Source organism: Rousettus aegyptiacus, unplaced genomic scaffold, assembly GCF_014176215.1.
Source record: "Rousettus aegyptiacus isolate mRouAeg1 unplaced genomic scaffold, mRouAeg1.p scaffold_m13_p_12, whole genome shotgun sequence".
NCBI lineage: Eukaryota > Metazoa > Chordata > Mammalia > Chiroptera > Pteropodidae > Rousettus > Rousettus aegyptiacus.
Genome location: NW_023416287.1, coordinates 1,038,378 through 1,050,202, shown reverse-complemented (window position 1 = coordinate 1,050,202; position 11,825 = coordinate 1,038,378). Strand labels below are relative to the sequence as shown.

The window sequence follows — 11,825 nt, the reverse complement described above, 5'->3', positions numbered from 1 at the left end:
GGCGCCGCCGTGCCCGGCTGTGCCCCAGGCTGGCCCGTCCCTGCCTGTCCTCCCACCAGCTCCCACCGCTCTCTCTCTCCAGGTGGCCTCGTCGCCTCCACCGGGAACACACAGAGCCCCTGGCCCTGTGACGTAAGAAACATCCCAACCTGCAGAGAACTTTTCTGAGTTTGAGCCAAACCGACCACGTGTGCTGGGAAGCGATGTCGCAAATGCTGGGAGAAGGACAGCTTTGCAGCTTCTTTTGTGTGTTTGGCGTTGAGGAGGCGACGTAAGGAACTTCACGGAGGTGGGAGAGAGCAGGGCGGGGAAGGGGTGGCAGGACCCTTAGGACTGTGGCTCTCACGCTGGGGGAGGGGTCTCCCGGGTGGTCCCACTTTAGGAGGAGGCGCGTGGAGGGGGCCTTTCAAAGGGGCGCTAACCTCGGTGCACAGCAGCAGTGGACAGGCTCGCTGAAGGCGAGGGAAGCCTTTAGCTGACGAAGTGGCAGGCCTGGGCCTGACCCCCCACCACGACCCGCCCCGGCGGGGATTTGGATCCGACCCCCGTGAGGTCACTTTGCCTACAACCCCTTTTTCTCCCCACCCCTTTTGTCTGACCTCTGCCCTCCCCGCCTGGGGTCTGGGCCCTCCGGCACCTCCCCAGAGAGCCCAGCAGGTGCTCACCTGGTCTGACATCCCGACACCAGGCCTGGCCAAGGGCAGGGCCCTGAGAGAGGCCACGGCGCAGGAGCGACCTCTCGGATACGGCAGCACACATGCAGGGCCCTGTGACTGCGGGAGGAGTTTGGAGGGTGCTTTGGCTCCTGGGGAGCTCCCAGTGGCCCCTTTCCTGTCCCAGGCTGGGGGTCTGTGACCTGGAAGGGGGGTTTGCCTGGAGAAGCAGCCGCTGCAGGGGTGGGGCGGGTGGGGGGCGATGTAGGGGGAGCCCACTGTCTGTGAGGGGCCCAGGTATCTGCATTCTCAGACAAGATCGCCCTGCACCAGAGGCCCCTCCCTGGACGCGGCCCTCGGTCTGAGGGACAAGCCTCAGGGGAGGGGACGGGCGGGACGGGCCCTGGGCACCAGGGGAGGGGGCCTGGGACCTCCTGGGAGACCCGCCTCCAGAGTCTTCTCGGGGAGAGGAAGGAAGGGCCCTGGCGCCTCACACCCCCCTCCGCGGCCCACGGGGCACTTCCTGGCACCTGGGGTGTGAAGTTGGGGTCCCAAACCTGTGGGGAGCACATGGGGTGACCCGGAAGAAGGCGACAGCCGAGTGACACGTCCGTGGGCGCGCAGTCCCCTCTGCACCTCACCCTCTGCACCCCAGACTCTGCAGCCCTGGGCCTGGCCCCGCGCGCCCTGCCCTCCTCGCTCACGGGACTGGACTCAGCAGGCCCCTTCCCCCGCCCGTCCTCGGGGGCCTGGCCGAGCTCTGGTTCCCATGGGGGGGGCCGGGCGAAGGCGCTGCAGCTCCCCCAGGAGGTGCCCACAGACGACCTTATATGGCCAGGAGGCCTCCAGCCAGGAGGAATCTGATCCCCCAGGAGGGGCAGGGGCAGGGCCGTGGGTAGCAACGCAGGGGGGCCTCGGCCCCAGACCCTGCCAGGGAGCCAGGTCCGCCCAGACCCCTCTCCCACTTTGGGACATTGCACTGGGGCCAGTGACGAGGGTCTCCAGCTGGGGCAGCAGGACCGCAGGCTCCTGAGTCCCCGGGGCTGCCACTGGCCGTCAGCCACCCCTCCCGCGCCATGCAAACTACACCAGTGCCCAGCGGGTGTGGTCCCCCTGCGTGACCGGCCAGGCCGCTGGCCCCCAGCAGATGGCCTCCCATCCTGGGTGGGCCTGGCCTGGCTCCTCCCTCAGAGCAGCACCAGGGGCCTGGGCAGGCCAGGGGTGTGACCCGGGCCCAGGCTCTTGTTGGGACTCGAAGCCCGCTGCCCCCTCTGCCCCCGGCCCCTGCTTCACGCCCTGAGCCCTCCACCTGCCCCCACGCCTCCCGCCGTCCCCCCTCTGGCTCTCCCTGATCTCTCCTGTGTCTCCTGGGCATGTGCAGAGGCATTCGTGAGAGGACCGTTTCCCACCTGCCAGGCCTGCCTCGCCCCCCGCCCCAGGAAGCCCTGGCCGAGGCGGCCCAGCAGCCTTCGCAGGCCAGGCGGGGAGTGGGCTGGCGGCTGAGGACAGGAGCCCCGGGCCCCTGCGTGGGCGGACCCCTGGCCCTTGGACGCAGCGAGGAGAGGTGCTGTCCACCTTGCCCGGCGGGTGAGGGAGAGCCGTCTGCGCCCCCCACAGCCCACCTGCCAACCCGCGGGGCTCTGCCCCGGGAGGCCTTGGGCCGAGGGCGGAGGGGGACAAGTGGCCGCAGTGCCCGCCGTGCCCTTGGGCTGGCCGCTCCCCCGGTCAGCGCGGGCGGCGGGGACCCCATCGTGCCGCTCTCCAGGCGAGCAGACTGAGGCAGGACCCACAGCAGCTACACTGAGGGGCTGGCCCAGGCCGCCCTCCGCGCCCCAAACCACTGGCCGCCGCTTGCCCAGCGTGTTTCTGAGGCCAACGTGGCTCCTGGCCCTGCCGTGTGCCCTGTGCCTGCGCAGTGCAGGTGGCTCTGGGGCGACAGCAGGAACCACGGTTCCCGTTTCCCAGAGGGCAATACCGAGGTCGGGGGGCACTGGGTCCCAGGAAGAGGCCGCACTGTAGATGGCTGTCTGTCCGGGACGTGCCCCGAAGGGGACAAGGACGAAGGGTGAGGGCTCGCCGCAGGGGCCTGGCGTGGGGACAGGTGGCCTCTGCCAGCACCTGCCCCTCAGCCAGCCCACTGTGGGTCAGACGGCCCGTCCTCCAGGCCAGCAAGAGTCCGGGACGTCTCCCCAGGGGCTGAGCAGGTAGGGCCCGCGGGGAGCCCTGTCCTGGACGCTGCCCAAAGGCTGATATCTGCCCGGCCTGTGGCCCTGGCTGTGACAACGGAGGTCCCTCCTCGGCCAGTCCCCACCCGAGGGGCCGCATGACGTTTTGGAGGCAAGCGGCCCCATGGCCCCTGCCGGAACCTTCCCTCAGCTCCGCCCAGCCCTCCAGGACGCCGGCCCCTGCTCGCAGCCCGGCCTCGAGCCACCCCGCCACTGTGCCCTGGCGCCCAGCACTGCGGGCTGCGGGGCACAAGCACACGCCCCGCCGCCCCTGCCGGCCCCGCGGGTCCCAGCCCGGGCCCCCGCCCGTGTTCCTTCAACGGTGCTAAAATTCGTTCCATTTACTTTTATCATTTTATTGTTTGTTTTGTATCTTACGCTCTGTGCTGGACGTTGTGGCCGGACGTCGGGACACCTGCGCCTGTCACCTTCACACCGGCCCGAAGGACCCGAGGGGCAGGCCCTGGGCTCCTCTCCTGCGGGCGAGGACGGAGACTCGGGGCCTCCCCTGCTGCCCCCGGCTGTGCAGATGGTGCAGCCGCCGGGGTGCATCCGCGAAGGCCGAACACGGCGTCGCTGTGCGACCTGCACTTCCACTCCTGGGGATGCTCAAAGCCGACGCGGAGGTGTGTTCCCACAAACCCTGCACGCCAGCGCTCATCGGGCCAGGAGGCGGGACGGCCCAAACGTCCGTCAGCGGGCGAGCGGGCGGGTAAGGGGCATGGGAATCAGCCAGTCGTGGGAAGGCGTGGGGTCGGGTGCCTGCTGCAAGACACGCCGGCCTTGGGGGGCTGCCCAGGGACCCGGCCTGGGACAGGATGGTGGACCAAGTGAGCAGGGCTTCGGCGGGAGTGGGTGCCTATCAGGCCGGCAGGTGGAACAGGCCAAGCTTTCTCAGGGCGCCCCTGGGCCACCCACACAGCGGCTGACCTCACCCGCAGGTCACATGCTTCCCGTGGGCACGGAGGAGGCAGGCCTGTGTTTAGGGCCACGGTGAACCCAAGACACCCAACCCTAAACAGGGGACTGCCCCAGCCTGGAGCCTGAGACAGCACAGGGTCCCCTCTGCAGAGAGGGCTGAGTCCCGGCCCCCCGTCCTGTCTCCAGTGAGTGCCTGCCAGCCGCTGGTCAGTGCGTGGGTCAGCCCGCAGGCTTAAACCCCAAGGCCTGATGGTGAACTCCACCTGTCCCCAGGAGGCCTGACTGGGGGTCCCCTAGGGTCACTGGCACTTTGAGTCTAAGTGACACCCTAACTTACTTCCATCTAGAGTTGCCCCAATTTCGTGATAAGAGGGCTCGAGAATGCTAGGAAAGTAGGGAAAGGCAGGGAGTCCCCAGCCAGCTGGGCAGGGCCGGCCTGGGAGAAGGGAGGTGGGCCAGGTGATGAGGTCCTCCTCCAGGAAACCCCAGGCCCCTGCCTGGGTGAAGAGGTGGGGGGCGGGGTGTGGGCTCAGCTCAAGTTCCCACTTTTGTGAAACTTTGGTCGAGACCTGGGGAGAGGCCGCCTGGGGGACCTACACAGACGGACTTGGAGGCCCCACGGGGCTGGGGGGCTGGGCTCTGAACGCTGAGACCCCTGGCCCCCCCTGGGCTCGGGGACCTGGGGGCTGAGGCGCTGCCTCCCCAGCCCCTGAGCACACGGCTGACTGACCTCCTGTGGCACCTTTGCCACCGACTTGGGCCTCTGGCCACATGCCACCCGCGGGCCATCGGGGAGCTGGCGTCTCTGGTGCCCTCGTGGCCGGGCTGGGCCCGCGCCCCACGCACGTTCCCTCCTGCAAGGCTCAAAAGTCCGGCTGGCAGAGGGTGACCGAGGGGCAGAGGGGCTGCGGCCGCCCCTGCTGGCCGCTGCACTGTGCCGCCAGGTCCCTGTGCCGCACCGTCCCCCGCCTGCTCCGGCTGCTGAGTCCCGGCCTTGTCTCATCTGCAAGGTGCTCGCCCCCAGCCCTGAAGGCTTGCTTGCGGCTGGACAGGTGCCCACATGCTCTCTAGTGTAGGCTGACGCCAAGTGTCCCCAGCAGGTCCCGAGGCCCTGGTCCCAGGAAGCCGAGGTTAGCCGGGTCTTGCAGGAGGCTGACGTGGACAGCCTCCGGGCCTCCCCTATCTGCACCAGGAATGCACTGGGGCCCCCATCCCCTGCCCACCCACCCAGGGGGAGGAATGTGGCAGAGGCTGCCGGGAGGGGAGGGGAGGGAGCCGGAGGCGGGTGGCGTGGAGGCCTCCGCCTCCCAGCATTCCCCAGGCCTGGCACCAGGTCGCCGCCTCCCGCACCCATCCCCCGTGCCTGATGCTCTCCGTCCTCCGCCTCGGGCTGCAGGGACCTGCGTGAAGGGATGGCTCTTCAGCTGTTGCTGCATGACCCCACGGCCCCCAGAGAGGCCTTCGGCAGGGCCGCTGCCCGTCGAAGCCTGGGCCGGGACCCCCGCAGCGCTGTCGGGCACAGTGGGTGCGGCGCAGCGGCCCTGGCCAGTGGCACCGTCCACTCCTCCAGCTGCAGCAGCCCAGCTCTGCCCTGTGTCCTGGGGAACTGTCCTAAACTCTTCCGAGATGAGAGGCTTCTGGTCCTGTCCCCAGGTCGTGAGCTCCCGGGGACAGGGACTGTCTGTCCTGAACACTGCAGGGCCGGGGCCCACCCTGGGGCCCATGATGGTGTCTCACGCGTGGCCACCTGCCCACAGCCACTGGCGTGAGGTCATGGCAGGTGGAGAGGCCCTGCTGGGCATCCGGGGCCTCAGAGCCCCCCCCCCCCCGCGTGAGGGATGGGGAGGGGAGGAGAGCCTGGGGCCGGGGCGTGGGGCGGCAGCCAGACAGGCCTGGGCCAGGCCCACCCGCCAGGTGGGAGTTTGGGTCCCGGCGCTTTCCGCCCTGGCTGTCGAGCTGGGCAAGCCTTCGCTTCTGGGCAAGTTTCGGCAGCTGCCGACGCACGCAGCTGGCGGGGTGCTGGCTGGGGCCCGAGGAGCAGCCCGCCACCGCCCAGCGGCCCGAGGTCCGGGGCCGCCCTCCCCTCTGGTCTATCCCAGGCCTGCATCTGGGTGTCACTGGGGCATGGAGGGGAAACAAGGGACCCCGTTACTGCTGCTCCTGAGCGTGCGAGCCCGCAGTCCCACCGGTGACCTGCTCTCGGCCCCCCACTCCAGCACGAAGGGCCCCCTCGGCGGAGCTCCACCTCACCTGTCCACCCTGGACCCCAGCACTCGCCGTGACGCGGGGGAGCGACTTCCTCTCCCTCAGCCTCGGGGTCCTGCCCCATGAAATGGGCACAGTAGCCACCTGCTCAGGGGGTTGCCGCAGGCCCTCGGTGCCGGGGCCGGGCCGTGGTCAGGACCCTTGGGGGGCTCCGTTCTCCCCCAGGCCAGTGCTGCCCATTCCCCGAAGGGCGACGGGGGCCAGTGCCTGAGGGGCACACGAGGTCGCCCCGCAGACGGGCGGGCCGCGCACGGACAGCCGGACCCGCCTCCGTGGCGCAGAACAGCAGCGGAAGCGTGAGCACAGGGGGCCCCCTCGCCCCGCGCACACCTGTCCCCAGGTGCACATGCGGAGCAGCCTTTTGCAGCCCGTCACCCCTGCCGAGGCCCCTAGCTGCCCCCTTCCTGTCGAACCTTCCACCTCCTGATGGGGAAACTGAGGGTCAGAGAGTCGGGCCAGGGGTCAGGGCTCCTTCTGCGCAGAGGCAGAGGTCAGCCTGGAGCTGGGTCCGGGCCGAGTCTGCATCTGGGGCCTGCGGCCAGCTTAGGCCCGGTGGGCCTGGCCCTGGGGTTGGGAGCATCCTGCAGCCAGCTCCGCAGCCTCCTCCTTCTGCCCTGAAGCTCCACCCGGCTTGGCTGGACCGTCCTGGCCTCTGGCCAGCAAGGCGAGCCCTCGGCGTGGCTGTGGGACAGGCCAGCTGGACGCGCTGTGTGCCTGGGACGGAAGTGCCTCCTTTCCTGTCCCTTGGCTCTGTCCTCTGTAGCCAGCCCCCCCGGAGGAGTGGGGCAGAAGATGGGGTGTCTTGGGTGTTTCCCACCTCGAGGTGGACTCTCGGCGCCCTGCTCCGGCACCTTTACCTGTACCCGTGGAAGGGTGGTGGGAGCCTCCTGGGAGCTGGGTGGGAAAGGGCACGGGCCCCCCCAGGCCCTGACCCAACGCTGGCGCGGTCAGCAGGGAGCCCTGCCCCGCACGTGGACACAGATGGGAACCTCGGGGGCTGGGCCGGGGGGTTGTGTTCCTTTTCGTGTGTACGTCCCGTCACAATGAGAAAATTGAATAAAGTGAAATAAACAAGGTAGTAAAATAAAACGGCAACATCAAGTGAAATATTTGACACGAACCAAACAGAGCTCAGGCCCCACGCCCTGGTCAGTCCGGCCGGACCACGGTCAAGGCTGCACGCCCGACGCGACCCCTTCAGCCCAACTACACTGGGGGGGCCCAGTGGCTGCCTGCGTCCCTCAGACCAGAGCAGACCCCCGGACAGCAGCTGGGAGGCGGTGGCCCCAGGACCTGCTCGGCGTGGTTCACTGAATCCCGCACGCTTGTGCTCCCCAGGACCCCCTCTGGGGGCGGGGACCCTGTCAAGAGCTCAGCCGGCGCTCACCAGAAGCAAGTGCAGATGGGAGGGTTCGCATGGGTGGGGGCTTGTCTTTGGCCCTGACCCGCCGCTCACCCCGGTCAGGAAGGAAGTGTCCTGGTTCGAGGCCGTTCCCTTCCACACAATGCGTCTCAGGCTGGCCTGGCCCTGCCGGGCCCAGAAACAGCTGATGTGACCAGAGGCGAGAGCCTCCCCTGCAGGGCCGCAGCGCCACGTGGGACAGCCTCCCACCTGCCGGTGAGGTGAGCTCGCGGACGGCGCTGGGAAGCGGCAGGGCCGCTGCACACGCGCCAGCCACTCGCCACTGGCCACTGTCGCCTGCCCGGACGGCCTGAACGGCTTCTGAAGTCACCAGTCCAGGATTCGAATCTATCCATGTGACCTGGGGGCACGACATACCAGTGATGGTGCAGATGGTGATGGTGACCATGGCGATGGTGATGGTGGTGACGATGATGACGGTGACCATGGCGAGTGCCGCCATGCTGAGGGCCCGCTGAGTGCCACAGCCTTTCCGAGCACTGCACGTGCGTGCGTGCAGATGACCGCAGGCCCGCGGGATGACTCCACCATCATTGCCCCTGACCGACAGCTGGGAGGAGGCGGCGGCCATCTCGTGCCAGGCCACACAGCCAGGAGGAAGAGGGACGGCGTGAGCTCTGCCTGTGATGCTGACGTAGAGGCACTCGAGGTTGTGCAGAGCAGCCCCTCGCCCCAGGCTGCAGACCGGTCCGTCCCTGGTCCCTGGCCTGTTAGGACCCGGGCCGCACAGCAGGAGGTGAGCGGCAGGTGAGCGAGCGAAGCTTCATCTGTATCTGCAGCCGCCCCCAGCGCCAGCATCACTGCCTCAGACCATCAGGTGTTAGAGTCTCACAGGAGCACCAGTCCCTGGTGCCACAAAGCTGGGGACCACTGTAGAGTACTTTGAGGGCAGGAAGAGGTACATGTTCCGGGGTGGCCAGGGGGGCACGTCAAGTGCCAGGTTTTGCTTCCCACTCTCTTCACCCCACCTGGCCTCTGGTTCTTCTCCAACCCAGAGACCTCTCTGTAGCAATTTAAGCCCTGAGCGAGGCCAGGGGCCTGGAGCCCGGGGGAGGGGACTCAGCCAAGTGGGCAGTGCAGGCGGGATATGGGGGCATTCCTCCCAGCTGCGAACATCTGGCGGCTTGAGGGCCCTCCCCCACAGGTGCGAGGAGGCCCTGCTGCCGAGGCCCTCTCTGCTCCCTCCAGGGACCACCTGCTCCTCCCTGTAGGGTCTGGGACTCTGGATGGCAGGGTTTCTTAACAAGGGCTCACCCAGATTTCACGGGCCCAGGGGTGGGGAGCAGTTTCCCTTTGAAGACCTCGGCCTTGGGACCCGGCCCGGGGAGAGGAGACTGTGGTGCCCGTGCCTGAGCGCCCAGGGGCCTGGGTGTCCGATGGCCTTAAACATTTGTTCTGATTGTGGTAGAATGTATGTGACGTGAACTTCCCAACCGTTAGGTGCACAGTTCGCTGGTATCACACCAATAACACACTCCTGCTCGCACTGCCCATCTTCAGAACTTTTTCAAGCACTACGCCCATTGGACACCGCCCCAGACACTGGCACCCACAGTTCTCCTCCCCGCTCTTGATGCCAAGTAGCTCATGTAAGCGGAATCACGTGGCATTTGTCCTCTCGCGGCTTATTTCCCTGAGCATCATGTCCTCAGGCTTCATCCACGCGCCTGTGTCAATTTCCTTGCCTGTCCGGGTTGCATGACATCGTTCTAGGCGCCTGCATCCTGCACGCCCATTCATCTGTCGACGGGCACTGGGGTTGCTTCCACCTTTTGCTACTGTGAATACGCTGCTGTGAACGTGGGTGTGCAAGTCCCACCAAGACCCCGCTTTCAGTTTTTTTAGGACTGTATCTGCAGAGGAATTGCTGGATCAAACGATAAAGCTAGCTTTAACTTTCTGAGCAGCCGCCACACCGTTTTCCATGGCAGCTGCACCGTTTTGCGTTCCCGCCAACAGTGCACAAGGGCTCCCGTTTTCCCACGTCCTCACCAGGGCTTGGTGTTTTCTTTTCTTTTTTTCTTTTTATATGGTATCCATCCTAATGGGTGTGAGTGGTATTTTCACTGCAGTTTTGAGTTGCATTTCCCTGATGATTAGTGATGTTGGTGATCTTTAAATGTACTTACTAGTCATCTATCTCTTTTGGAGAACGTCTATTGGAGTTTTTTTTGCTTACTTTTGCATCAGTTTTTTCTTTACTGTTTAGCTTGTTCTCTACATATTCTAGATAGTAATTCCTCATCAGCTGTACTTGATTTGTAAATGCTCTTTCTTTCTGTAGATTGCCTTTTTACTCTGTCAACAGTATTTTGATGAACAGATTTAAATATTTTCATCAAGTCCAATTGTCTTTTTCGTTGCTGTTGCCTGCGCCTTTGGTGACATCTCTAGGAAACCATTGCCAAATCCAAGTTGTGAAGCTTTTGTCCTGTGTTTTCTTCTAAGAGTTTTATAGTTTTAGGTCTTACATTCAGGTCCTTGATCCATTCTGAATTAGTTTTTGTATGTGATGTGAGGCAAAGGTCAACTTCATGAGGATACTTAGTTCTCCCAGCACCGTTTGCTGAAAGGACGTTCCTTTCCCCCTTGGTCTTGATGCCTTGTCGAAAATCCTTTGACCATCTATGCGAGGGTTTATTTCTGGGGTCTCTACTCTGCTGAATACTCAAGGAAGACCCTCTGCAGACCTGCCCCCGCCACTCCCTCCTGTCTGGTGCTCGGTGCCGGGCAGCCGGTGTCCTGCCCTCCAGCTACAGAGAAACCCTTGGCACCAGGCCCAGCACCCACACGCAGATGCAGGAAGGTCAGCCGTGCCGATCCCCAACCGCAGACATAAATCGTTTCGTCCGCGTCACGTCTGTTCACGTGCTGGGAGCGTATAGCATGCACCCCAGGCTACAGGACGGGATGGCCTTCCTGGAAGGCCTGGCCTCAATGACCTCACTCCCGGAGCCCAGTGGAGGCGACTGCAGACACCCTGCCCACACGAACACTGGCTTCGAGGGGGTCTGGAGCCTCGGCTCTCACCAGGTCCAGACGTTAAATCCTGCCAGAGCCATGATGACGTTGGCAGCGAGTCAAATGGGGTGCCGAGAGGCCAGGCTGAGGGTCATTTACATTCAGTCAGGCTTGTCCCCCACCACAGGCAGTTCCAGAGGGAGCCGGCCAGGGACGACCCCTGTCACCCAGAACTAGACGTGGGCCCAGGGAACCTGTGGGAGCCCACTCGGAAGATGAGGGCTTGCCAGGCAAAGGGGGTTCATGGGGCTCGGCCTTGGGCAGCACCTACCCTGCAGGCAGGCGATACATGGTCTCAAGCCTGTCAACCGGCCTCCTATTTCCTCTGGAAACAAGCCCCAAGCGGCCATTTCTGCCGAGGGGCTGCTGCACAGCTCAGGAACGCGGGGCAGGGACTCCGAAGGCCAGCTCCACCGGCTGCGACGAGCAGGTTCCCCCCCAACAAATTAAGGTAATTGACAAAAGGTATTTGGCATCAGTAACAAAGATTTTAACCATCATGAATTACAAACATGGAGGGGACGAAACAGTGGCTTGATAAATCCTTCTTTCCTTCATTACTTGCGCTTTTGTAGGTTTTAAACATTTGGTCATACAGAATCCAGTGTTCTTCACTAATGGGTCTTGGCAGCATGGCCAGGCCTGGCATAGCCTGGCACAGGCACTTGTCCATCACTGCCGCTCTGGAGGACGGGGGGGGGGGGCGGGGGGGGGAGTGTGACTGGGACAGATGGCAGAGGTGCTGGGGGTAGCGGAAGGAGCGGGGCCAGGGCTGTGGGTCTGCCCCGTTCTTTCCCCCTCTGCCTCAGTGTCTGCCCCAAAGACCCCGACACCAGCTCCGCCGCCCGCCCGACGGTCCCTCGCTGGGGCCCGGCTCTCTGCACTGCCTGCCCGGGTCATCAACCTTCGCAGGGCCGGGCCTGCGTCTGCCACCCCGACAGACAGCGCCCAGGGCACTGCTCGTCCCCAAGGCCGCTCGTTCACACTGCGCCCGCCCTAGCCGACGCGGGGCGATCGGAGCCGGGACCCACGGCGCAAAGGGGTCTCCTGCCCTCCAGGCCGCCCCCGCCCGTCGCGCGGCGGGGACCCTAGCGGCAGGCAGCAGGCGCGCTTGCCCCCGCCCGCCCGGGAGCGGGAGCGGGAGCGGGCGAGGCCGCGCGGTCTGTCGGGACCTCTCGCTACCCCAACCCCAGGCCGCGGCCACCCCGTTGCGGACAGACGCCTCAGGCCCCGCCCCCGCCCCCGCCGGAAGCGGAAGTGCGCCGGGGAGGCCGGGCGCGCTCTGCGCAGACTCGCCGCGGCGCGCCGGGCCCCGGA

At 65.5% G+C, this 11,825-nt stretch overlaps 1 protein-coding gene across 1 annotated transcript; it reads left to right on the top strand.

Annotated features, from left to right (window-relative positions):
* The first annotated feature begins 890 nt into the window (after positions 1 to 890).
* Positions 891 to 6,149, top strand: LOC118609955 (translation initiation factor IF-2-like). Its single transcript, XM_036229214.1, has 2 exons — positions 891 to 3,590; positions 4,900 to 6,149. Exons 1-2 carry the CDS (start codon positions 3,484 to 3,486, stop codon positions 6,128 to 6,130), a joined length of 1,338 nt encoding a protein of 445 aa, XP_036085107.1. The 5' UTR covers positions 891 to 3,483; the 3' UTR covers positions 6,131 to 6,149.
* Positions 6,150 to 11,825: the final 5,676 nt, after the last annotated feature.